We start from the raw sequence: 27,112 nt of genomic DNA on the forward strand, positions 1-27,112 counted from the left end.
CTAAATGTAATGTACTTTAGTCAAAACTATCTATATTTTTAATAGGTTAGTTGGCAGTAGGATTTGCTATTTGGTTATATCCTAAGAGGCTGAATTTGAGATATTCTACATATCACAAGAAAAAAAAAAATGTGTCCTTTACCATAGCATTGCAATGATTTGGCTATTTTTTATATACAAGCATATACATCTCCTCACCAATTCATGAAAAATATTCTATGTTGATCATGATATTCTTTTTATTGAAAAGCAATATAAAACGGCTTTAGACATAAAAGATAGTATTTTACATTATTTCTTCTGTTATATTTTTATGCTTTGTGCCAGAATTTACTTCCTGCAACTATTCTTGCTTTATCTCGAACAGTTTACTCCATTATTGAATATCTATTAGTGTTTAATATAGAAGAGCTTAATAAACCACTAATTTGAAAATAATGGTATTCCCTAGATTTTCAGACGTTTTTGCTGAATATGCTTATTTATGTCCAATGTGGAAATCTGATCCTGTTCTCTTCCACTCTGCCAGCAGTTCCTTTTGTACTACTTCTGGTAGTTCATAGAAAACTTGAGGATCAATGTCAGAAGGGAAAGTAATTTTCTCATCAACAGAATCTGGCTCTCTATTTTCTATAAGTCCTTCATGAGAGTCTGTTGCTACTGTTTGCTTATGGCTATGTGTAGTGTGGTTTTTGGAGAAAAGTTGCTCACTCTGCAAATTTGGAAATGAATGAAAAGCAGACACAGCAGGGTTTGAATTTGTAAAGTGGAATCCTTGAGGTTCTTTAGGTCCTTGACTCATTCGTTCATCTTTTAATCTATTATCTAAATAATATGAATAATCCTTTTGGCTAGACATATAAGAGGAACTACCGCTATTTAAGCCTGATGTTCCCGGTTCACAAGGAGATACAGAGGATACCTGTTTGAGACTGGATAAATGATCTCTAGGATTTATGGGAATATCTTGCATTTGTTTTTTAGAAAAGAAAGATAATACTCCTCTAGAAGCATGTAATGGACAACTCACACTTCCTTTCCCTTGAAATTTTTCCCTAGATTTTCCAGAAAGGATTTCTTCTTGAATATCTATTGGAAGCTGCTTAAAGACTTCTTGATCAACACCTTCAGGAAGTGAACAGAGTGGGAATTCATTAATATCTTTTCCTTTAGAAAACTTTGTGGTATCTAGTGGAGACTCCCTAGTTCTTGTACTTTCCATTCTTCCACTTGGTAGGAAATCCCAGTTTGTTTCTTTGTCTTTGGGAAAATCTTCCATATGAGTGTCTTTCATTTTCTAGAACACAAGAATAACAGACTAATTTAGATATCTGATACGTTTTAAATATCCCTGCTGCTGCTATGTGCCTGTAGCTATTATCTGACATGTTTCTAACCTACTCAGCAAATTTAACTCTTTGTGATCTGTTCCAAATAACTAGAGATCTACTACCACAATTAGTCACATTATTGTGTGAATCTTTACCCACTATTCCAGGAAGAGGTTTCCTTCCTAGATAGCACTGAGACAGAGGTAAACATGCATTTGGAGACCTGGGAAGAGTGTAACAATCATGCAACCAAACTTTCAATTCTATAAATACAAGAATGGTGGCCTAGAGAACGCAAGTTCACCTAAGGGTATTTTTCAGAAAAACATACACATACAGCATCAATGGCTAGTTTTCCAAAAATTACTATTCTAAAGGGTAACTTTTAACAAAAAGATAAAAAAGCCTGTAACAAAAACCCAACATCATCAAGATATAGTACTAGTTTATATTTATATAAAAATTTAAAGACACTTTCAACTCTAACTTGTGTAATTTTCCTATAGTTTTTCATTTAAATGTCTCCTCTAGTTTTAAGCAGCATAAAAATATAAACATAGTCAAATATAACTCAGTAAACATCAACACAATATGAACTCCAAAAAAGTAAAAGGAGTAGAAAAGATTCAGGCCCTTATATTTATTGAATACCTACTGTGTGACAAATATATACAAGGTACTTTCACTTATATTTACTTCTCTAATGCCACTATAAGTGAGCACTTTTAATTCCAATTTCACCGAATAAAATGTAAACAGAAAACACTTTTTCAAACAGACGGAATAAAAAGGGTCACAGAAAAAAGTAATTTGAAGAGACCATTAATTCACTATTTCCATACACTATACTGTTCTCACTTTAAACTTAAATGAAAATGAAAAGGTTACTAAAATTATACTGACTAAACAAACAAAAAAGTATTTTAAATTGAGTTAATTATAGGCATGAACAATTTAGTAAAAAATAATTATTTTTAAGGTAACCCACATTTACTAAATAGTGATCTATTAGTAAAGGGGTTTTGTTTTAGTCGTCTGAAAAATGTGACTGGCCTCTGCCTTTCTATTGCCACACTGTTAACTTTACAACTATAAAATCAGTAGTCAATTCTATCAATATCGCTATCAAAATTCACTACTATTTCAAAACCAAGAAAATGTAAATACTTTAACAAAAGAATCGTGGGAAAGGTACTGGTAACTCATGTGTCAGCTAAAAGACAAAAAGATGTGACTTCTAATACCTGAAAATATTTTAATACTTATGAGCTAATCCATCATATTTTTATAGACTACTATAAAATGTGTTAACAATTCCAAAACAGAGAACCTCCATAATGGTTCTCTCTTTTATCCAGTGATGCTTATGTTTTCTTCTTAGATCACAGTATATTTAAGGCCAGCAACCATAAGATAGGTATTATAAACAAGTTAATTACCTAAACAATATCACCCAAAAGAATCTCTAAACTCTATCAAAAAGACAAGCACTTAGATTTGTAATTTAACCACACAAATCCCGTAAGGGTATACTTAGAAAACTGAACAAAAAAGAGTGTACTTACAAAACTGTGCTTGCCAGAGCATGAAGTTGTTGATAATGATGGCGTTAAATAATAATCAATAAGCCCTCTCTTAGCAGTATTTACTGCTTTAAGGTTGCAGAAGCACACACTTAGAAGGGTAAGGTGAAATGGCATCTTCACATTCACCATATTTCGAAAAAGTTTCATTAGTATATCAACCATTGGGGTCATCACATCATAATTTCCTAAACAAAATGTTAAGAAGATAATAAACATAATTAATATTGAGCATAATATATTTTATATTGCTGAGATTAAGAAATTAAAATCCTAAATAAGTATCACTGGGCATCTTGACATTATATAACAAATTAAGACATTTCAACATTAATACTAAATGGTTAAAAATTTTCAAAAGATTTGAAATCTGGGATTTCTGGTTATAGTACAGTGATATGGTCAGAAAACCCGCTCTCAAAAAGCTACTATAAAACTGAATATTGTCAAAAACAATCATTTTGGTGGAAATCTGGAAATGAACCAAAGGCAAACAAAGTAAGAAGTACTGATTTATGAACAGCTGCTATATGTTAGCTAACAAAGTAGGAGACTTTGTCTGGGACTTCATTGTCTGGGACCGTTCGAATGCCCGTTTACATACCTCAGTTGGTACAGGGTGAAGGCTGCAAAAGTCAGCAGTTTCACTTCTAGAGGAGACAGACCTGATGTGAGGCAGAGGGCAAAAGCCCACACTTAGCAACGTTGCCAGTAAAATGAGCAAACTTGATAGGAAATGAATGGGAAGATCCCACAGCTCTGCTAGTCTGAGGCTTTAGTTGTGGTTGGGGTGAATGACAGATCAGTGGACCAGCCAGAAATGTCACCAGGAGATTTGGAAATGAGAGAACCAAAGAGGGACTACATAGGCTCCCCTCACAACCCTAGCTGACTAGGAGGCTACATGCAAATAAACGGAAGGCCATAGAGGGCCTAAGCTCTCCATACACTCATTGAAAGGGCTACATGCACATCACGGGGAGATAAAGAGGGCCTAGCAGAAATTAAAATTCAAGAAAAACTTGAAAATGGCCTAATTTTTTTTTCTTTTATACTTGAAGTTCTGGGGTACATGTGCACAATGTGCAGGTTTGTTACATAGGTATACATGTGCCCTGTTGGTTTGCTGCACCTATCAACTCATCATTTACATTAGGTATTTCTCCTAATGCTATCCCTCCCTCAGCTCCCCACCCCCCCAATAGGCCCCGGAGTGTGATGTTCCCCTCCCTGTGTCCATGTGTCCTCATTGTTCAACTACCACTTATGAGTGAGAACATGCGGTGTTTGGTTTTCTATCCTTGTGATAGTTTGCTGAGAATGATGGTTTCCAGCTTCATCCATGTCCCTGCAAAGAACATGAACTCATCCTTTTTTATGGCTGCATAGTATTCCATAGTGTGTATGTGCCACATTTTCTTTATCCAGTCTATTACTGATGGACATTTGGGTTGGTTCCAAGCCTCTGCTATTGTGAATAGTGCCGCAATAAACATATATGTGCATGTGTCTTTATAGCAGCATGATTTATAATCCTTTGGGTATATACCCAGTAATGGGATGGCTGGGTCAAATGGAATTTCTAGTTCTAGATCCTTGAGGAATCACCACACTGTCCTCCACAATGGTTGAACTAATTTACACTCCCACCGACAGTGTAAAAGCATTCCTATTTCTCCAGCATCTGTTATTTCCTGACTTTTTAATGATCGGCATTCTAACTGGCATGAGGTGGTATCTCATTGTGGTTTTGATTTGCATTTCTCTGATGACCAGTGATGATGAGCATTTTTTCATGTGTCTGTTGGCTGTATGAATGTCTTCTTTTGAGAAATGTCTGTTCATATCCTTTGCCCACTTTTTGATGGGGTTGTTTGTTTTTTTCTTGTAAATATGTTTGAGTTATTTGTAGGTTCTGGATATTAGCCCTTTGTCAGATGAGTAGATTGCAAAAATTTTCTCCCATTCTGTAGGTTTCCTGTTCACTCTGATGGTAGTTTCTTTTGCTGTGCAGAAGCTCTTTAGTTTAATTAGATTCCATTTGTCAATTTTGGTTTTTGTAGCCGTTGCTTTTGGTGTTTTAGACATGAAGTCCTTGCCCATGCCTATGTCCTGAATGGTATTACCTAGGTTTTCTTCTAGGGTTCTTATGGTATTAGGTCTAACATTTAAGTCTCTAATCCACCTTGAATTAAGTTTTGTATAAGGAGTAAGGAAAGGATCCAGTTTCAGCTTTCTACTTATGGCTAGCCAATTTTCCCAGCACCATTTATTAAATAGGGAATCCTTTCCCCATTTCTTGTTTTTGTCAGGTTTGTCAAAGATCATCAGATAGTTGTAGATGTGTGGTAATTTCTGAGGCCTCTGTTCTGTTCCATTGGTCTATACATCTGTTTGGGTACCAGTACCATGCTGTTTTGGTTACTGTAGCCTTGCAGTATAATTTGAAGTCAGGTAGAGTGATGCCTCCAGCTTTGTTCTTTTTGCTTAGGATTGTGTTGGCTATGTGGGCTCTTTTTTGGTTCCATATGAAATTTAAAGTATTTTTTTTCCAATTCTGTGAAGAAAGTCAGTGGTAGCTTGATGGGGATAGCACTGAATCTATAAATTACTTTGGGCAGTATGGGAAAATGGCCTAAATATTTTAAGTCCTCTCCAACCCATACACTTATCCACTGGCAGAGGGAGATAGCTTCCAGACTGTAGTGTTTGAGCAGAACCTTTGCCAAACATTGGGTAACCATGAAACTATACAGATATGGGCAACTTCCCAGAAGCCAATATTAAAATAAAAATTTGAATAAAAAAAAAAGAAAGAACACTGAGCAGAGAAATCAGTGGCTACAGAATCCAGGGGAGGTAGATTCTGCAGATTACATTCAGACAAGTTACCTAAAAAAAAGTACAAGAAAGAAAAAAGAAAAAAATCTACAAGAAAAAATTTTAAATCTACAGTTGCTATAATACATTAACTATGAGGTCTAGTTTTCAATAAAATAGTTCAAAACATGCAAAGAAACAGGAAAGTGTGATACATATTTGGGGGAAAAAGCAGTTAACATAAATTGACTTTGAGGTGGACTTAGCAAAGACTTCAAATTCATTATTATAGATATGTCCAAAGAATTAAAGACAACCATGTTTAAAGAATTAAAGTAAAATATAATGAGTACAAAAAAAGGAGAATCTTGATAAAGAAACAAAACCAAACATAAAAACAAAAGACAAACAGAAATTCTAGAGTTAAAAAGTACAGTAACCAAAACCAACAAATCACTACAGGGGCAACGGCAGTTATGAGATGACAGATGAATCAGAGACCTTAAAGGCAGCTCAATACAGATTATCTACTTTGTAAGAAAGAACAGAAAAAAAAGATTGCAGAAAAATAAACAGAGCAGCAGAGACCATCATAGGGTGGAATCTGTGTAAGGATAAACATATAGACCAATGAAACAAGAAAGTCAGGAAATAAACTCTTATATTTATGGTCAATTAATTTTTGACAAAGATGCCATGGTAATTCAGTGGGTGAAGAATAATCTTCGACAAATGATGTAGGAACAACTGGATACCCACATGCAAAGCAAAGAATTAAGACCCTTACCATATACCACACATAAAAAATTAACTCAAAATGGACATAAACATAAAGCTTAAAAACTATAAAACTTCTAACAGAAAACAGAATATCTGTGACCTCTGAGTTAGGCAAAGAATTTTTACATATAACACCAAAAACACTATCCATAAAAGAAAAACCACACTACTATATACCGCTAGAACAACTATAATCGAAGAGACTGACAATACAAATATTGGCGGAAATATGAAAAACTGGAACCTTCATATATTGTTGATGAAAATGTAAATTATTACATGAACTCTGGAAAAAGTTGGCAGTTTCTTAAACAGTTCATGTTACCATATGATCCAGCAATTCCACTCCTTAAAATCTACCCAAGATAAAGGAAAACATACGCATATGCCCATTCAATGACTTGCACTTAAATGTTCTTCAAAATGGAAACAATCTAAATGCCCATAAAGACTCATGCTATCAGTTATCACAGTTTTGTTCTCTTTGAACTTGGAAAACATTCTTAAATGACTCTTTACTTATCTATTTAAAAACCAGGCCAGGTGCAGTGGTTCATGCCCATAATCCCAGCACTGTGGGAGGCTGAGGCAGAAGGATTGCTTGAGCTCAGGAGTTTGAGACCTTGTCTATCCTAAATGTCAAAAAAGTTAGCCAGGCCTGGTAGCCTGCACCTACTGTCCCAGCTACCCGGGAGGCTGGGGTAGAAGAATTGTTTGAGCCTGGGAGACGAAGGCTGCAGTGAGCTATCACAGCACCACTGCACTTCAGCCTTGGTGCAGAGCAAGACCTTGTCTCAAAAAATAAATAAATAAATAAATAAACAACAAAGTTTTCTGGTGAAAATTCCTGATAGAATAAAAGCATTTAATTGCTTGCTAATTCCCTGTGAAGACCCTCCATTTTTGGAGCATATTTCTAGTTCAAAGTTGGCTTATTTAAGAGTTCAACCTGCTAATGAAACTGTTGGAAAACCAGTTCATACCTGTCCCTAACTTCTGAATTACATGTGATGGAATAGGGCACTGACGACTCTCACGACCATAGTGCTTCTCAGAGGAATACCGACGGATTATTAATCTTACTGTATGAGGCTTCCTTCCATCTTGGCATACTCTAAAAATAAAGAGAAAGTGGAAATAAGGAATTAGAAAAGTATTACCTTTGTAAATTATGTAACACCTCATTTATCTAAAGGTGCCAGATTTTGTTAAATATAACAATTATACATATAGTAGATAACAAAATAGTAAGCAATAAAGGTCCCTGAGTATCCAAATAATCATCGCAAAGTCTATGCACTAAAACTCTGAATGTTTAGATGTCAAGCTCTCAGGCCTCACTCAGAATTGAGTGCTGTCAGAAATAGAAGAGATATAAGATATAATCATAACAAGCTGTTTTATAACACAAATCCAAAACAAAACTAAAAGCAACAAATTTTTTTTTTCAAGATGGAGTCTCGCTCTGTTGCCCAGGCTGGAGTGTGGTGGCACAATCTCAGCTCACTGCAACCTCCACTTCCCAGGTTCAAGCGGTTTTCTTGCCTCAACCTCCTGAGTAGCTGGGACTACAGGAACGTGTAACCACGCCTGGCTAATTTTTGTATTTTTAGTAGACAGGTGGTTTTGTCATGTTGGCCAGGCTGCTCTCGAACTCCTGACCTCAGGTGATCCCCCACCTCAGCCTCCCAAAATGCTGGGATTACAGAGGTAAGTCACCACACCTAGCCAAAAGGCAGCAAATTAAAATCAGCAGGAAATTTAAGAAACTGAATCATTCACTAACAAAAGCAAGTAAGTGAAAAATAACAAAATAAGTTTTTTCAAACTTTTTTCTTATGAGATTACCAAAAAAAAGATTTTTTTTTTTTACAAAATGAGATTACTTTTGTTAAAGAGTAATCACTATTATCATTATATGATAGCTTATTAGAGCAATATCTTCAAAGATCATATACTATATTTAGTATATAATTAATATACAATATGTGTACATGCATTTTTAAAAAGAATTTCATCCAATTGTCTTGGTTTTGGTGTTGAAACAAAGGTTTTAATTATATGACAAATTCACTTAAGAAGTACAAAACCTAATTACCAGAAAAAATGTCATTAAAGTATAACATTTCCCCTTTTATACACATGGCAATGCATATAAAACCAAATCTCAGACATAAAATGCAAATATTGCATATTGTTAAACACACTCAACTTGAACATTCTGATCTGAAAAAAACAGTTTTGGGCCAGGCACGGTGGTTCATACCTGTAATCTCAACACTTTGGGAAGTTCAGGTGGGAGGATCACTTGAGCCCAGGAGTTCAAGACCAGCCTGGGCAACATAGCGAGACCTCATCTACAAAAATTTAAAAATTAGCTAGGCTTTATGGCAGGTGCTTTCCCAGCTACTCTGGAGGCTGAGGTGGGAGGACTGCTTGAGCCCAGGAGGCTGAGGCTGCAGTGAGCTGTAACTGCACTACTGCATTCCAGCCTGGGTGACAGAGCAAGACCCTATCGCAAAAAAATAAAAAATAAAATAGTTCTGTATTAAATAATGTTTTTCTATCTCTTATTGCTTTGTGACAAAACTTCTCGATGGCTGCTTAACTAGAATAATAAAATACCTTAAATGGCTACTAGTTTAAATATCTTCCAGTTAAACGTGTTCTATTAATTATGCAATTCAAAGAGTATGATATGCTAATTAAGACACATTAGAAAAAGGCTGAATCATAAGCAATATTAAACTAGTGCCTAGAGGATGGATTAAAAATAATATGGTTTTTACATTTCTTACATACCTATAGTATTAATCATAACATACTCTAGAGAAAACAAAAGTAATTATACACAAATATACACACACACTCCTGTAATTTTTTTTTTTTTTTTTGCAAGTCACTTAGATGGTGTTATAATTCAGTCACTGAAATAAGGGCCTGTGGTGTGGGAGAAAAGGAGCTGGCAAACAGAGATACAGATAAACGGTTAATTTCACAGGTTTTGTATTTCACAGGTTTAGAGCACCTGGTCTCACTTCTGGGTTGACTCTTCAAATAAGAGAACCTGTAAAACTTATACTTCTTGTGGTTTTTCTATGTGAAGAACTGTCTCCAAATGTTAGGCATTTCAGAGTAGTCTTCTATTTAGCTGAAGCAAATGACCCAGTTTCACTAGCATATGCGCAGGCCCAGCCTGAGTCATATCACTGGAGCCCAGTCATACAGCCAGCCCCAGCTGCATGCAGCCAACAATGAGCTGCATGGCTCTGCTCAAGACATTTGAGCGCCACGTTGCATGCAACAGCAAAGTTGGAGGAAATTTCACTTCATCAGTTTTCTCAGACTTAGAATCATCCAAAAACCATTTTCTCTAAATACAGTTAGTCCTCCTAGAATCATTAGAGAAGCCACCTACTCTAAACTGTTAGAGCCCTGAAACCACAATTTGAGAAATTTCTAACAAGAAAAGCAGAAACAAAGAATGGGAAGAAAACAGATAATACTTGTCTGTGGAATATGGAATATTGAGAAATATATGTATAATGACAAGGAGCACCACAAAATTAAATTTCCTTTTCAGTTTATCTTGTGCTACTCATATATTTAAAACCCCAGGTGATACTCTTCACATACAGATCAGAAACCCTGCACATACCTGCAGTCACTCACCCTGCTCACACATAGCCCTAGCTAGCCATTCTTTCCTTCAACTCCATTTTATTTTACAGTCTGAGGCAAAAGAGATACAAGGGTTCTTCTGCTTCTTCCTTCACTGTTACTTTAATAATTTCCTATCCACAACAATCACAAATTTATATAGCTGTTCCTGTATCAGGAGTTTTAGAATTATGACAGTATTATTCCTCTTTGCATTTTTTCCTTCTTAATGAAATGCAAGTAACTATTAGCAGAGATAAATGGTTAATTTCACACGTTTTGTATTTCGCATGTATTTGTATTTAGCATGGTACTAACTTAATAAAATTCAAGTAACTATTAGGTTGAAGGCAAAGGCTTTGCAATTGCCACAGGGAAAAATTAAAACAACTTCTTCTCACCTGAAGACTAGAATAAGTCTAAGAATGTTAGAAATATCCATAAAACCCCTTTAGGTAACCATCTGCAACTTTAGATCCATAGGACAACCACACTGTTACTAGAATTAAGACCAATGAATTAAATTTAGGTAAGAGCCCCTATTACCATCTTTACAATAGTTTATAATGCAGAGAAATCACTTGATAAATTATTTTTACATTGTTTAGTCTCCAGATAATCTGTCAGTTCCAAGATGGAACATCAAATATCCTTTCTATATACCATATACAGAATTAATACATAGGATGACTTGGCAAAATGGATTGAAAATCACCTGTTTAAAAGACTAGCAAGTAGTTCTTCAATCTTATTTTTAGCTTCAACTTCGGATGAACATTTTTTAAATGAATCTTCTTCACTAAATGACTATCAAAGAAGCATAAATAAGGATTAGTGCAAACTCTAAGAATTATATCTAATTATTATCAGTGTATAGTCAAATAAATATTCAATACATTCTTTACTAACTTACCTCTTGTCCTTAGTTTCAGCCATTTAGTTCACTTTTATATTAACTGTTTTTTATCTGCAAGCTACTGTACTCACTAGAAAGTTAGTATCAAATATTACTAAATTAACAGTTAATATAAAACAGTTAATAAAAAATAATTCAAAGTTAAGAAAACTCTAAAGCTCTAGTACCAACTCCAAGCTTTATTGTATGATTATGGCAAGACTTCTTAATCACCTAGGACTTGAATCTAAGTTTATCCTTGGACAAACTTAGACTTATATCCTTGGACTATATCCTTGCACCAGTATATGGTCCTCAAGTTATTTAACCTTTCTAAAGTACAATATCCTCATCTTGAGAGAGAGAGAATGGAAGGAAGGAAGGAAAGAAGAAAGGTAAGAAAGAATGGACAAACAACAGTACTACCCACCTTGATGCTTCGTTGTGAAGATTAAATGGACTAATGTATTTCAAGCACTCAGTAAAGTGCTTGACCCATAGCAAAAAAATCAGTCAATGTTAACTGGGTGATTATACCTTTCCCATTTGCTAAATCACTGGACTACTCTGAAAACAAGATTTTTAAAAGATTAAAATATTTTGCCTCATATATGCATTATAGGCTATTAAGTTGCACTGTCTTCAATCATAGTAGCTAACTTAAGATATCAAAATATCAATGCTTAAGATTCAATTTAAGAATACTTATTAATCTAATCTATTAATAATAAATCAGCCTTCTAATAGGAAAGAGATCACATACTAAGCAAACTAGAATAGTAAGAACAAGGTACTGTAACTAGAAATCTTTATCTCAAATAATGTGATAACCAGTACTTAATTAAAATAAATATCATCATGTACCTGAGGTGGTCCTGAGGGTATCACAGGGGAGTTATCCTCTCCAAAACTTAGCTTCTGGATACGCTGAGCAAGTGAAATTCCTAATTCTTTTTCTAAAATTTTGGATGAAAAGGTTTGGAGATCATGCACACTATTGATACCCAGTGCTTCAAGACATTTGGCAGTTTTATAGCCAATACCTAAATAAAAAGAAGTGCATACAAAGTTAAAAATAGCTTTTCTCCTTAAAACAAAGCCAATTAAAATATTATAAATATATCAATCATATCTTTAAATTCTATAATTTACACAGTAGTCCCCCCTTATCCACAGGGGATACATTCTAAGACCTTCAGTGGATACCTGAAACCATGGACAGTATCAAACCCTATATATATACAGTACTGTTTTTTCCATTACATATATACCTATGATAAAGTTTAATTTATAAATTAGGCACAGTAAGAGGTTAACAATAATAATAAAATAGAACTACAACAATATACTATATACAAGTTATGTGAATGTGGTCTCTGCCTCTCTCTCTCAAAATACCTTAGTATTTTCAAACCACAGTTGACTGCAGGTAACAGAAATTGTGAAAAGTGAAACTGCAGATAATGGGGGACTACTGTATTTTGCAAAGATCAAACTCCATTGCAAACTAGGTTGCTGTTCTTCCACTCAGGGCTCCTGAATTATATGCATCTCTTTGAAGTCCTCACAAAATGCAGTAAAATAAAATGAATACAGAGACAGTCAATAAATGCTGTCTTACTAAAATAAAAATTTTACTACCTGTTATGTAAAATTCCAGAAATATTCAGAAATCATGATTATTATTAATGTACAAAAAGGCTGCCACTAGAGCAATTAAAATGAATTAAGTGTACATATTAGGTAAACTAACTGGTTCCTATATGCACCACCACACATTTATCCATAAGTCATATCTAACATTTACCATCCAGAATACAGCTATGAGCCAGAAAGCAAACAAACAAAAACTCTTGCTAGCAAAACTGTCACAAAGTTCTTGCACTAAAATTCAGTCATACTTTATCCACAAGAGAAAACACTCAGGCCATTTAGTGTCTCCTTATTCTTTTCATTTAAAAATAATCCACAGTTATCTGGTTTTCTTGCACAGGAAAGCCTAAGTTGGAGGAGACGGCTGTGTAGGGGGAATTATGAGAGTGACAGATTTTTCACACAAAAATAAAAGAAGGTTGGCAATTTGGCAATAAGTGAGAAAGCAGAAAGCCAAAAAAAAAAAAAAAAGATACAAGAACTCAAAAGTAAAGCCAAGTAATAATGTCTTGCACCAGTATACAGTCCTCAATTTATTACAACCTGACATTGTTCTTCAGAAGGCAGAACCAAAGTCATCCACAAAATTTCAAATTATAGTTATACTATACTAAGGAAGGCAAGGCAGTGTATAATACATTTTGGAATCACACAAGTATCAGTTAAAAATGTGAAGTTTGACATCTAAGTTTCAGAGGTATTAGAAATTCACTTCCACAGAACTCTTTTATAACATCTTATTCCCCAGCAATACCACAGAAATGTAGTTCAACATATCCATTATCAATGGTCTATAAAAACTTGGGTATTTGATCTGCAAAGAAACAAACTTGCACCATGACCTAAATAGGTCACCAAACTCCTCATGGAAATCAGTTTCCTCATCTTTAAACTGAGGAACTTGGCCTAGATGTTTTGGAAAGTCCATTGTAGCCTTAATATTTTATATATAATCCCAAAAGAGACTTAGTAAAAGACAAACTCCCCTCTCTAGAGGCAATGTACAGTATAAGAGTATGACCCAGGGACTGGAAATAAAGACCATGTATTTCTAGGCTATAACTTTTATGACCATATTCTAACCATCCAAAGTAGATAAAATAAGAAAAGTACTTTCACATATTTCTTAATCCAAATTTGCTTCAGAAAACATTATGGTTTTTGTTAGTTTTTTCCAGGAACCAAGTATACACATACATGCACACACTCACATACACCTCTACCTAAGAATTAATTACACTGTATCTATAATTTTAAAATTAAAGAAATATAATAAGACATATATGTACTTTTCAAAGATATTTGTCTTACCAGGTATTTCCTTTATGTGATTCAAACTATGAATAAGACGTTGACAACTTTCCGGTAATAAGACTGTTTGTTGATTTGGTTTAAAGACACCAGAAACTAATTTTGCCAACAGTTTATTAGAAGCCACTCCAGCACAGCCAGTGAGCCCCAAGTGATTATACATGGCTTCCCGCATCTCTGCTGCAATCTGAGATCCAATAAGTAGTCTGATGTGCAAGATGTCATGCAGGTTTATAGCTTTAAAAACAACAAATGTCATTCAAAGTCACAAGAAAAAAACTTTAAGTTTCTTTTTTACAAAATAATTTTTAAAAGGTAGAGGGCTTAGTCTATATCCAACCACCACCACCACCACCACCACGACCACCTGGTATGGTTGCGATGTTTGTCCCCTCCAAACCTCATGTTGTAATTTTATCCCTAATGTTGGAGGTGGGGTCAAATGAGAGGTGTTGGAATCACAGGGGTGGATCCCTCATGAACAGATTAATGCCCTCCCTCAGGGATGAGTAAGTTTCTCACTGTATTAGCTCCAGAGACAGCTGGTTGTTAAAAGAGCCTGGCACCTCCCCCAGCCCTTGCTTCCTCTCTCACCATGTGATCTCTGTACACACTGGCTCCCCTTTGCCTTCCACCATGAGGGGAAACAGCCTGAGACCCTCACCAGATGCAGAGGTCTAATCTTGACTTTTCCAGTCACAAGAATCATGAACCAAATGAACCTTTTTTTCTTTGTAAATTACTGAGTCTCAGGTATTCTGTTAAAGCAACACTAAATGGACTAAGAGACCACTGCCACCCTGTTATCCACTTGACTAATCTCTTTCATGCTTCATAGGAATACTGTAAACAAATTCAATAAGCAAATTCCAACGGCCTGTGATAGTGACTGTATACTGGGAGTGCTTAATAATTAACACATCATGAAAACTGATCTCATAAAAACATTCCTACTGACATTAACAAAACTTTTACTCATATTTACCTGTAAGTAAGCACAAAAGTACTATTATACAACAAGAAAGCTAACATTATGCTTTAAAGATCTAAATCTTAACCATGCACTAACTATATATGCTGCTGAAAACAATCTCTGACCTATACATAGTTTTAGAGCTCTTTTATAAAAACTATAAGAAAATTATATAAAAATAAATTTGCTTTAGGTGTTAAACAGTGTTGGAATTACATGAAACCATCCTAACCTCAAAGAGATTCACACTAAAAGTATTTAGAGATGAAATGTCAAGATGTCTGCCATTTGCTTCCAAATAGCTCATCAACCAACCAAGCGATCCATAGAGAGGACAAGAGAAAGCAAATGTGGCAAAATAACTAGTTTATCTATAAGAAAGGACATAATGAGCTTGGCGCAGTGGCTCACGCCTGTAATCCTGGCACTTTGTTTGGGAGGCCAAGGCAAGCAGATCACCTGAGGTTAGGAGTTCAAGACCAGCCTGGCCAACATGGTGAAACCCCATCTCTACTACAAATTAAAAAATTAGCCGGTGTGGTGGCACGTGCCTGTAGTCCCAGCTAGTTGGGAGGCTGAGGCAGGAGAACCGCTTGAACCCAGGAGGTGGAGGTCGCAGTGAGCCAAGATTGTACCACTGCACTCTGGCCTGGGCGACGGAGTGAGACTCTGTCTCAAAAAAAAAAAAAAAAAAAAAAGGACATAATGGGTATTTGTTGTATTATTCTGTCAACTTTCCTGTAGGTTTGAAAAAAATGTTAATAAAATCAAAATCTGTGTGAAAGATGAAGAATTAATCAATAATTCCACATTTCCTTTTTGGGATATAAAACCTAGCTCTCTATAATTTACTCTAACCAATAAAATCCAAGTTTGCTTTAAAAATTATATAGAAATATATCTGAAATACTCTTGCTACTTAGCCCTTGTAAGTTACAAATGAGCACAAGTACAAAAGATACATGAAAAGCTCCATGTATTATAGAAACTGTAGTTTTACCACTTTTCTTCTGTGGAGAACTATTCTGTAGACTGATGTCTAGTTCTCAAAAAAGAGGATAAGAGGAAATGCATGGGGAGGCTTAAGAGCAAAAGGGTCAGACAAGTCTTACACAACAGCAGAGTAACTTGTCTTGTATGTGGTATGATAAGGGAGTCACCAGCAGTCATAAGATGTCTGAAAGCCTAATTAGATATTCACTGGTGCTTACTACAGCTTATTTTCAAATGTAAATATCCCTGGAAACACTATCAGTCATTCATATCTTAATACACGAAGCAATTCTGCTTTCTTACTAACTTTGACAAAGATTATTTATAAATAAACGGATTAAATAGGAGCTTAGAGAAGATTCTGGCACATGGCAGATAAGCCTGGACAACATTCCAAAAGTGCTAACTTGGGAAGTCAGAGAGCAACATGAGGGTCTCAGGGGAATCGAAGGAACATGTAAAAGACACATCAAAGGCAAATCTAGCCTACCTGAAAATTCTGCTTAGAGACTGTCTTAGAATAATCCAAAATTATTCCAAAAAGCATATTAAGAAGCCAACTCTTGCAACTTAAGAATGACCTAAAGAGGTATGGCTTTTTGTTTCTTTAAGAGATGGGATCTTGCTCTGCTGCCCAGGCTGGACTCAAACTCCTGGGTTCAAGCAATCCTCTCAGCTCAATCTCCCAAACAGCTGGGACTACAGGGGCGCTCCACTGTGCCCAGCTGGGTATAGCTTTCTAAAACGGGAACAGATGCACTGTGTCAGACGAAAACTCTGCGCAGATGAATGCTCTGTGCAGATGAACAGGAACAAAGGTCTGTGCAAATGAAAAGTGCACAGAGCACTGAGCTACATGTCATCAAAATCTTAATACTTATTATGGAATAGCAATACCTAATTTTAGCTGTTCTAGACAGAGTACTGACTAAGTATAACTATACCTCCAACAAAAGTCATGAATCTTTCAAAATCACACAGCAAATTCACTGAACATTAAGAAATGTATGTACTTTTAGTTAGTAGGTAGAATCAATAAGAACCCACTCACACTGATTATTGTACACATGACCCGACACAGTCACCGCAGAAAGTTCGTCACTTTGCAGCTGCTGTAGTCTCTTCTCAACCATTTCTGTTAGATCCACAAAATTTTCATCAAATCCAAGTCTCTCAACAACTGGACTAAATTCTTCCAGTAATTCTAAATTGAAATAATATTGGAGCACAGATGTAAATGAAGTTATAACTAGGATAAATTTAACTATATAGTGCTTAAAAATGTATCAAATTTATTGTTAAAGGTTTTATATACATCCATAGTTCCATAATATCTTTAATAAAGCCCTCAGTTAACTGACTTTTTTTTCTGTACCACATCTTGAGTAGAGGCAATATTTTCCAAAAAGTCTAAAAATGGCATTCCTGGGGCAGTTATTCATGGCAATATATTTAGCTCAATCTTCTACACCTATACTTTTTGTATGTGTAGTACATTAAATATCAATGCTTACAGTAAATTGGTGACCTTGAAGAAGGGTGTCAAAGAATAAACTATAGGCTGCTCAGGAAAGTTAAAAACAAGTAATGGTATATTTTAGCTATATTTTCCCCAAGAGTTTAAAAGAGGCAAAACAAAATAACATTAAAAATTTCCAGTTATTACTGAAGAAAACAGAAAGTCAGTCAACTTTCAAAATATACTATAACACGGTATTTTTATTAGCCCAAGCATATTCCTTAGGACAGAGAGGCAGAGATGAACCACAACTTACAGGTATTCAAATGCCCAGCATCTAGCACAATTATCTAGTCCTTAAGTCAAATGTTTACTAGACTGAGCTGAACCAAAATTCAAATTAAATTCAAAAAAACTATCAATTTTCATATATTAACATTGAGACTAACAACTTAAAAATCATTGAGAAAGTTTTTCACTTCCCTCTGAATCACGTTCTACTGACACCAGCTGGATAAGAGAAAACAAATGCAAGTCTCTTAGTATACAAAAATGCATAGATTCTTAAGGTCATATAATCTCAAGCTCAGAAATAAAAGGACTATGTCATTCCACATAGATCACGTTTTTTCACAAATACCAAAAGTGCTTTTTTGTTTTGTTGATGTCAACATTGACAATGTAAGGGGAAACCAATAAAGATAACAATGTGACATGGTAAACACCAAAAATCACTCCTGAGAAAACAATTACCTAAAGAAAACTATTACCTCCTTTCAGGACAGACTGACAATATGTCTAATCATAGAAAATCATTGTTTTGCATTTCCTTCATCAATTTCTGCAAGTTATTTTCTAAAGTATACACCTGATATGCAAAGTAACATGTAGAAAACAAAAGAGTATCAAAAGAATGCTACATAAGAAAAATAAAGGATAAATTTTTAAGTACTAAATAGAAAAACAAGTTAAATACAGAATCATGCACAAAGCTGGTGGATCACTAAATACTGACTGATTTTAGGTCACAGGACAAATCCCTAATTATTCCATTCCTGAAGGTTTTTGTTGTTGCTGTAGTTTTAATGAGACAGGGTCTCACTCTGTTGCCCAGGCTGGAGTGGAGTAGCACACCACAGCTCACTACAGCCTTTACTTCCTGGGCCCAAGCAATCCTCCTACCTCAGCCTCTGGGACTACAGGCACATGCTAACCACCCAGCTAACTTTTTTTTTTTTTTTTTACTTTTGTAGAGGCAGGGTCTTGCTATGTTATGCTGCCCATGCTGGCCTCACATGATCCCCCCACCACAGTCTCTCAAAGTGTTGGGATTACAGGCATAAGCCACCATGCCCAGCCTCCATTGTAACCTCTTTCTTGGTATCAACTCCATAAGAAAGATACATGTATTACACATATAGGGCCCAAAAGAGGAGTCTGTAATTAGAGGAAAAAAACTACCTTGAAGAAAGGTATATATGCAGTAGCATAAAAATATGAAATAAATAATAAGGTTATATATTATAAACAGGTCAGAGATAAATACAGTAAGGGCCTACATTGGCTATGTTCCTACTTCAACTCAGAAAAATACTGTGAGAAAAACTGAAAATAACTTTTTTAAAAAAAAATTTTTCAAAAAAAAAATGACACAAAAAGTACCAAGTACTTAGAAAAAGATGAACAACCCAAATAAAAAACAGGTGCAAGTGAATAGGTTAACAGAAAAGATACATAAATGATCAAAAATATATGAAAAAATGCTCAACCTTACTCATGGAAAACTGCAAGTTGAAACAATGATTTACTCTTCTTCGACTATCAGGCAAAGATTTTTAAATCTAACACTCTCGTATATACTAGCAATATGTTGCAGCAATCTCATATGTAACATATCCAAACATTTAAATGCAAATCATGTTTGATCCAACAATTCACTTCTAGGAACTTACCTTATGGAAATCCCCTTAAAAGTATGCCAGCATTTCTATACGAAAATGTCTTAAGAGCAAAAATCTGGTAACAGCCTAATAATCCATCACTATGCAGGGAAACCATATAACTTACCATCCAAAACAAGACTTTTTTTTAGTGAAAGAAGGTGCAATTACTAATTATGTAGCAACAACAGGCATAAAGTTGGACATACTGTCTTCGTATCACTGAAGAACTGGTTAAATAAACATGGACTAAATACAATGAAATACTGTGCAGGCATTAAAGAGAGTGAGGAAGATCTCTGTGAATGACATGGAAGATCATTAAGCTCAAAGGCAAGCTACAGAATTGTATGTATTATATAATCACTTCTGTGTACACTAAAACTCAAGTTTTTATTTTTTCTCCACAGGGAAATTTCTAAAAACTAAAGTTTTAATATTTAGACACAATTTTGCATAATAAAAGAAGTGATATCCAGGAGTATAATCTTGTCTTTTCTGCTTCACTATCCCTTCTTCTTTCCTCCCATTTCAGCACTACGCCTTTCCCACCACAAGTTAATCAATGTTAAAAACCTGTAATATACCCTCTAATGTTTCTCTTCTTGTTCATATGTAGACATACACATATATATGAGAGGAGGCATTTAGGCCATCATTTTACACTTTTGGAAAAACATGATACATAATTTTGTACCTTGCCTTTTATTCACTCAACAAGGCCTATCTCCATCAGTCAAATAGTATTGCACCAATGCATTCTTTTTAATGGCTATATAATATCTATCATACAGATGTCTTAGTTTATTTGGCTATTCCTCTTGATGGATATTTTTCCTTCCATATATTTGACAATCATTAACCATGCTACGATAAACATTGTTGTACATATGTCTTTATGTACTTGTGGTTCTCCTTTTTTTTAGAGACAAGAGTCTCACTCTGTCAGGCGCACGCAGGCTGGAATGCAGTGACACAATCATGGCTCACTGCAGCCTCGAGCTCCTGGGCTGAAGCAATCCTCCTACCTCAGCATCCAAAAGTGCTGGGATTACAGGTATGAGTCACAATGCCCAGTCTCATGATTTTATTTCTATTTGATAAACTCCCAGCAATGATCTCACTGGATGGAAGAACATTTGTCTTTAAACTCAGTAAGTGTTCCTGATACTTTTTCTCACATTCCTTTTAATTTTGGGCAAGTATGATGGATATAAAATATCTTACTAATTCAAATTTCCTTGGCCACTAATGAATTTGAGCATTTTTTCCTTATAATTGTTAGACACTGGGTTAGGTTCTTCTTGTCAACTGCCTATTCATATTCTTTGTCCTTTTTTATTAGGTTTCTTTTTCCTGTTAATTTCTAAGAGCTCTCTGTATATTATAGACATTTAATCCAGTCATCTGAAAATTGCTATGATAAAAGAAAAACAAAAAAAAGTAAAAAAGACAAATAATTGCAAAGCTGATCATTATACATTTTTACACTATATATTAATTGAGGTTTTTGCAATTAAAAGTAATTGTGAAAGCCATAATTACTTTTGCACCAATCTACTATATTTGCAATGTGCCAGTGCACACTCATTTTCATTTTTCCTGTAATTTACTATAACACTAAGATTTAAATCCAAACCTTAGCATGGGAAAGTTTAGCTACATTGTAATATTTAGTATATATAAAAAACCTAAGAAAATATTAATATAGCCAATATTTTTATTAATATTTCATAAATCAATTTTTAATTATGCTGATCAAAAGTTACAGAAGCCTCTTTCAATTATCATGAATGCATTAGAAAACAACATTATTTCTTCATAATTCATTTAAACTTAAAATTTTAAAGACCTGGCATCTTTTACAGTATAGTTTCCCATTTTCTCATTTTTAAACTTTGTTTTCCATTTTTCCCTATTATATAAACATCAATCAAAACAGAGTTAAAATTACTTCCAACTATACATCTTCTTAAAAATACTATTCACAGCATACAGTTATCCTTTTACATAATTTTTAAAGTTGACAAGACCCAAAATAAGAAGTTATTAGGAAAAAGCACCTTATGTTATTTTTACATTTATTAAAAAATTCATGTAATGAACAGGCATCCTACATAAAAATTAATGCTAAAAGTACATTGCTTATCATTTGTACCTGTAACCTTATAAGACATTTCTCTGTAGCGGGTCAGGTCTTCTCCATTAACTAATACCAGCTGTGGACACTTTTCTTTTGCATCTCTGACATTCATAAGTTTCTTAACTCCAAGTTTCCTAGCTTCATAGTTGCAAGTAACCACCAAATATTTCTGTTGAACCCCTATAAAAAATATTTTAGGAGAAACCCAAGCACAATTGAAGAAACATTTAAAGACATTATTAATTCCATATTACATTCGTCTAAGTTGTAAGACAATCAGTTTTGATAAGAAGCAAAAGCCCTGTCGCAAAAAACACAGCCTCCATAAATCAAATTTCTATAATGCAGAAACATTAGGTTTTCAAGCTATCTCCTAATTATGAATTATAATATACCAATGTATTATTTTTCCATACCCCACTTTTAATCTCTGGTTGTTTTGTCTCCTTGAAGAAGGAAAGTTATTATTAAATAACAAAACACTGAATAACACAGAATTACAAGTTAGACGACAGATCAATTATTCATATACAAAAGGCAATCTGTGTATTACATTTCTCAAATTTAGTAAAAATGAACCTAAATCGATATATTCTATGGAATCTTCAGTGATAAGATACAAACCAAATCTCTCTAGAATTTTTTTCCCAGACAATATAAAAGCAGATTAATTTATATTGCCATATAATAGGGCATGTTCTACCAAAAAAAAAAAAACCAGATGAAAATAATTGAGTACAACTAAATCCTGGTTGCTGCTAGAAAAACTCAATTTCTCTTCTGAGTAATTTGCTAATATAAAGCAATATAAAATATAATATGTACATAAAATATATAAAACAAGTGCTGGGCTACAGCAATTTTTAGGGATCTAATAGTTACCTATTATTAAACTGTTCTATCAAAAATGATTAAATTATGATCATTTATTTACAGACTGCATAAAAAGTTCTAGTTTATTGGTGACTCAAGAGTGCTACAAATTATTTGCTCTTCTCTTTTTATACAAGTTTACTACTTGCTTACCACTGTAAGAGTAATGTTCACCTAAAATATGTAAAATACAAACATGTAGAAAAAAAGGTTATGTCCATTTCTCTATTAGACATTGTTTCTAAAATTTTGATGTCATAAACAAGGCAAAGAAATGTTATTTTTATATAAAGTTTTTTTCATATATCAGGTAATGCCCAAAATATAATTATGGAACCAAAGGTAGAAGTAATTTTAGACTCCTCAGTGAACTATTTAAAAAAATCAGATTGGTAGATTTCTTAACTAAAAAAGGAGTTTTTAAATACAGCATTACATTATATGGCCTCATCACTGCATGTCACCAGCCTGAGTTTGTCATGTATTTGTTGAGTATAAATGAAAGACTACTGGTCGGGAACGGTGACTCTCGCCTGTAGTCCCAGCACTTTGGGAGGCCAAGGCAGGTGGATTGCCTGAGTTCAGGAGTACGAGACCACCCAGGGCAACATGGTGAAACACCGTCTCGACTAAAAACACGAAAAAATTAACCGAGTGTGGTGGTGCACACCTCTAGTCCCAGCTACTTGGAAGACTGAGACAGGACAATCACCTGAGACCCAGAGGCAAAGGTTGCAGTGAGCCAAGATCGCACCACTGCATTCCAGCTTGGGCTGGAGAGAGAACCCATCTCAACAACAACAACAAAAAAAAATGAAAGACTACTGTAGTTTTCCCCAAAAAACGTGGAGCATTCACATCCCTCACTTCCAAATAATCATTCATTCGTACTTAATTACACTTTTTTTTATTAAGCATTATCCACAGAACATCTTATATCACAGTGCTACTACTTAGAAATGTCTTCAGGAGAAAAAACTTAAGTCCCATGATTCTAACTTCTTGGCACCCTTTAGGAAAGTTTTAAGATCCTAGACTCACCTTGGCATAGCAAAAACTAGTCACCCCTTTGATCTTCAGTAAAGCAGCTAGGCTGGATTGGGATTTATTAAGCCAAAGTGGGCACAAAAGGGTAGCAGCAAGTGAAGCAAAACTCTTCTTTATGCTTATACTAAAGGAAGAATCTTTCCTGCATGCATGAAAATCTCTTTATCTTTCTCAATTTAAAATATGAATAATAAAAATGATAAAACAAGCCAGCATATCAACAATATCCAATATAAAATTTATTTTGGCTTTTATTTAAAAAGCTGCTTATGTTTTTATGGAAAGTTTGCTGTCTTAGTAAAATTTAGGTTTATGTTCAAAATCCAACTAGTTTGTTAGACGTTACACAATTTAAGAGTTAATTTCAGAAAGGGGAGGACAGATGAACACTTCCACCAAAATGTAATAAGAGGTTGTTTTTTGAGAGGAAAGCCTGTAAAATTTCAAATACTGAGAAAAAGAAATCTGCCCAGCAAACTAAGCTACTAACCAGCAGAGAAAAGTAAAATTTATTCTGCTTTCTCTTCATTTGTTCTGCCAACTACACTATTCTCAGATTCACCACTTATTAAATGAGGCTTGTAAAATTTACACTTGGTAGTGAAGCAAAAATGACCAGCTATAAAGCACTGTAAGAACTGCTTCCAAAATCTTTCTTAATAAGGTTAATAAATCAGTATATAATGAGCATGAGTTGCTAATCTAATCACTATGCAATAAAAATATTATAAATGTACAATTACCTAAAGGTTTGTCTTTTAGCTCTGGATTTGAGATCATTTCTACTTGTGCATAAAAGCAATCCAGATCCACATGTACTATGACTCTGGATGAAGAATTTCGTGTGGGCAACACTTGATCACGAACTCCTGCACAATATGCAAAGAAATAAAAAGAAATTCAGGATGCTTATTATCTCTGAGCAACTCACAGTTCCTTAAAACATGGTACCTGTGAAGGAAGAATGCAGAGCGATGTTAGTTTTTTCCTGGATTATGTGTGAAAGCATCCAAATTACAAAGACACGAAACTCTACTTAGAGTAGGGTTTTCAGTCCTCTTAATTAGTTTCTTTTTTTTTTTTTTTTTTTGAGACGGAATCTCGCTCTGTCGCCCAGGCTGGAGTACAGTGGCCGGACGTTAGCTCACTGCAAGCTCCGCCTCCTGGGTTTACGCCATTCTCCTGCCTCAGCCTCCCGAGTAGCTGGGACTACAGGCGCCTGCCACCTCACCCGGCTAGTTTTTTTTATTTTTTTTATTTTTTTTATTTTTTTTATTTTTTTTATTTTTTAGTAGAGACGGGGTTTCACCATGTTAGCCAGGATGGTCTCCATCTCCTGACCTCGTGATCCGCCCGTCTCGGCCTGCCAAAGTGCTGGGATTACAAGCTTGAGCCACCGCGCCCGGCCAATTACTGTTTCTTTGTGCACTGCATTTTTCTCAGGAGAGTAAAAAGTTTGAGGGGAAAAAATGTGATAAATAATGGATGATGCAAGAGCTGATACTATCACCTGGAAGTTTATAGTAGCTTTTAGGGTAAACCAGAAGGGGCAGAAAATTTGAAATGACATTGGTTTTCACACAACTTGAAAATTATTCTAAGCAGCATGCCCTTACATTTAAAACGACAACAACAAAAACTGAAATACAAAATAGCAAAAGACAACCAGTGGGTACCAGTGTGGGCTATTTTCAGCTCCCATGACAGCAGGATTACCTGGTTTAATGCTAAATCGCCAGTGCCTAAAACAGTGTCTAGGACATAACAGACCATCAATAAATATTCACTAAATTGAAAGACTGAATAGTTCTTTGATTTTAAAAAGTTGTTAGGTCATGAGCAGGGGAGGGAATGACAGAGGCGACTCCTTCTCTCAACACTGGCTAAAAACAAGACAGGCAAAATACAATACAATATTCTTGTTGGGATCCTGGAACAGAAAATGAACATTAGCAGAAAAACTGGTAAAATCTGAATAAAGCGTGTAGTTCGGTTAACAGTATTATACCAATGTTAATTTCCTAGTTTTGACAAATGTACTGAGTTTATGTCAACACTAGGGGGATCTAGCTCCGCAACTTTCAGGTAAACCTAAAGCTGTTCCAAAACTTAAAAGGCCAGGCAGGATGGTTAACTCCTGTAATCCCAACATTTTCGAAGCTGAGGTGGAAGGATCGCTTGTGGCTGGAGTTTGAAACCAGCCTGGACAACACAGCTACACCTGATCTAAAAAAAAATCTGAAAATTAGCCAGGTGTGGTGGCACGTGCCTGTTGTCCCAGCTACTCGGGAGGGAGAGGCTGAGGCAGAGGATCACTTGAGCCCAGGGGTTTGAGGCTGCTAGGAGACCTTGTCTCTAAATTAATGAATGAAAGAAAACCAACAGGAAATGAGAACCGGTGCCTTTGCATCCAGGCCCTGAGGTGGGCGGTACAAGGTAAAGACCAGAGCGGGAAGTGGGTCACGAGAGACGTGACCACAGCAGACCTGACTCCGCCTAGGTTCTAAGCCATCCCTTCCTGCCAGGACTGAGAATCGGGTCCCACCTTCTGCCAAATGAGCGACAAGGTCCTCAACTTCTCCAAACTTAAAAGGCCCAGAAGCCTCTGCAGTTGTCTGGCTGGCTGAGGGATTCCCGCCCCACCTGGTCCCTCACAGAGGACGATGCAGATGCACCCTCGACACGCATTTGTAGTGTGGACACGCCCCACCCTACTCCTACTGGGTGAAGCCATTCCTCTGGAGGTACCCGCCGCGTAACACGAGGCAGGAGGAGGCAGCCCTCTCTTAGACGGGCAGAGCGGGGCGGGGACTGTCGCGCCCCAGTGGCCGCCGCCCGGAACGTCCGCCAGCCCCACCCTTCTTATTTACACCCAAGGAGGCCGCTGGCTCCTCTGGCTGCGGCGCACCCTGCGAGCTGGCTGCCGCCCCCACGTCCGCCAGTTCCATGGCCCAGGCCTCGGTGTCGCCCTCGTCGCCGCCGCCTTCCTCCTCCGGCTCCACCCCCAGCTTCTCCATCCCGCCGCCGCCAACCGCAGCGCTACTTCCGGCCGCTTCCGTCTGGTCTCCAGGGAAACCGGGGGCGACAGTCTCCTGCCGCTCCCTACGTCGCGCCTGCGCAGTCGTGGCCTACCAGCCTGTTGCCCAGAGTGACGCGCATGCTAGGGAATCGCAGAGGTCCAAGTGCAGGAGTTTTTTCCCGCCTGGTGGAGGCCGGAAGCGGAGAGATTGAAAGCACAAGTGACTATTCTTTTTATTTTTATTTTTTTGAGACGGAGTTTCGCTCTTGTTGTCCAGGCTGGAGTGCAATGACGCAATACCTGTTCACTGCAACCTCTGCCCCCCGGATTCAAGCGATTCTCCAGCCTCAGCCTCCCAAGTAGCTGGGATTAACAGACATGCGCCATCACGCCCAGCTAATTTTTTGTATTTAATAGAGACGAGGTTTTGCCATGTTGGTCGGGCTGATCCACCCGCCTAGGCCTCCCAAAGTGCTGGGATCACAGGCGTGAGCCACTGCCCCTGGCCTAACTTTATTTCTTGAAGGCTTTGGAGTGAGGCCCACATCACAAATTTTAACTTTTTATCTTTGTTCTGTTCGGCTGTTAGCAAAATTGCAAATCCCTAGACCTGAGTGATTAATGTGATGGGG

At 36.1% G+C, this 27,112-nt stretch overlaps 1 protein-coding gene across 2 annotated transcripts; it reads right to left on the reverse strand.

Annotated features, from left to right (window-relative positions):
- Positions 1-217: 217 nt before the first annotated feature.
- On the reverse strand, positions 218-26,537 carry POLI (DNA polymerase iota). 2 transcript variants are annotated; one of them, XM_010375359.2, is made up of 10 exons: positions 26,370-26,537; positions 24,205-24,330; positions 21,557-21,721; positions 17,051-17,203; positions 14,034-14,270; positions 11,934-12,112; positions 10,890-10,981; positions 7,498-7,628; positions 2,897-3,102; positions 218-1,297 (listed from the first exon to the last, which is right to left on the reverse strand). In XM_010375359.2, exons 1-10 carry the CDS (start codon positions 26,476-26,478, stop codon positions 479-481), a joined length of 2,217 nt encoding a protein of 738 aa, XP_010373661.1. In that variant the 5' UTR covers positions 26,479-26,537; the 3' UTR covers positions 218-478. The 2 variants fall into 2 exon arrangements, with proteins under 2 accessions (XP_010373661.1, XP_030782033.1); XM_030926173.1 differs by lacking the exon at positions 21,557-21,721 and having other exon boundaries at positions 26,370-26,478.
- Positions 26,538-27,112: the final 575 nt, after the last annotated feature.

The sequence above is a fragment of the Rhinopithecus roxellana genome, chromosome 21 (genome assembly GCF_007565055.1).
Source record: "Rhinopithecus roxellana isolate Shanxi Qingling chromosome 21, ASM756505v1, whole genome shotgun sequence".
Taxonomy (NCBI): Eukaryota; Metazoa; Chordata; class Mammalia; order Primates; family Cercopithecidae; genus Rhinopithecus; species Rhinopithecus roxellana.

Bases quoted from the DNA above. Each gene is read 5' to 3' on its own strand.
- POLI (XM_010375359.2), bottom strand. From the start codon at position 26,478: ATGGAGAAGCTGGGGGTGGAGCCGGAGGAGGAAGGCGGCGGCGACGAG. The intron at 24,331-26,369 runs GTGCGCCGCAGC...CATATTGTGCAG, and splicing joins GGCGGCAGCCAGCTCGCAGG to GAGTTCGTGATCAAGTGTTG. The intron at 17,204-21,556 runs GTACAAATGATA...ATTTCAATTTAG, and splicing joins AATGTCTTATAAGGTTACAG to AATTACTGGAAGAATTTAGT.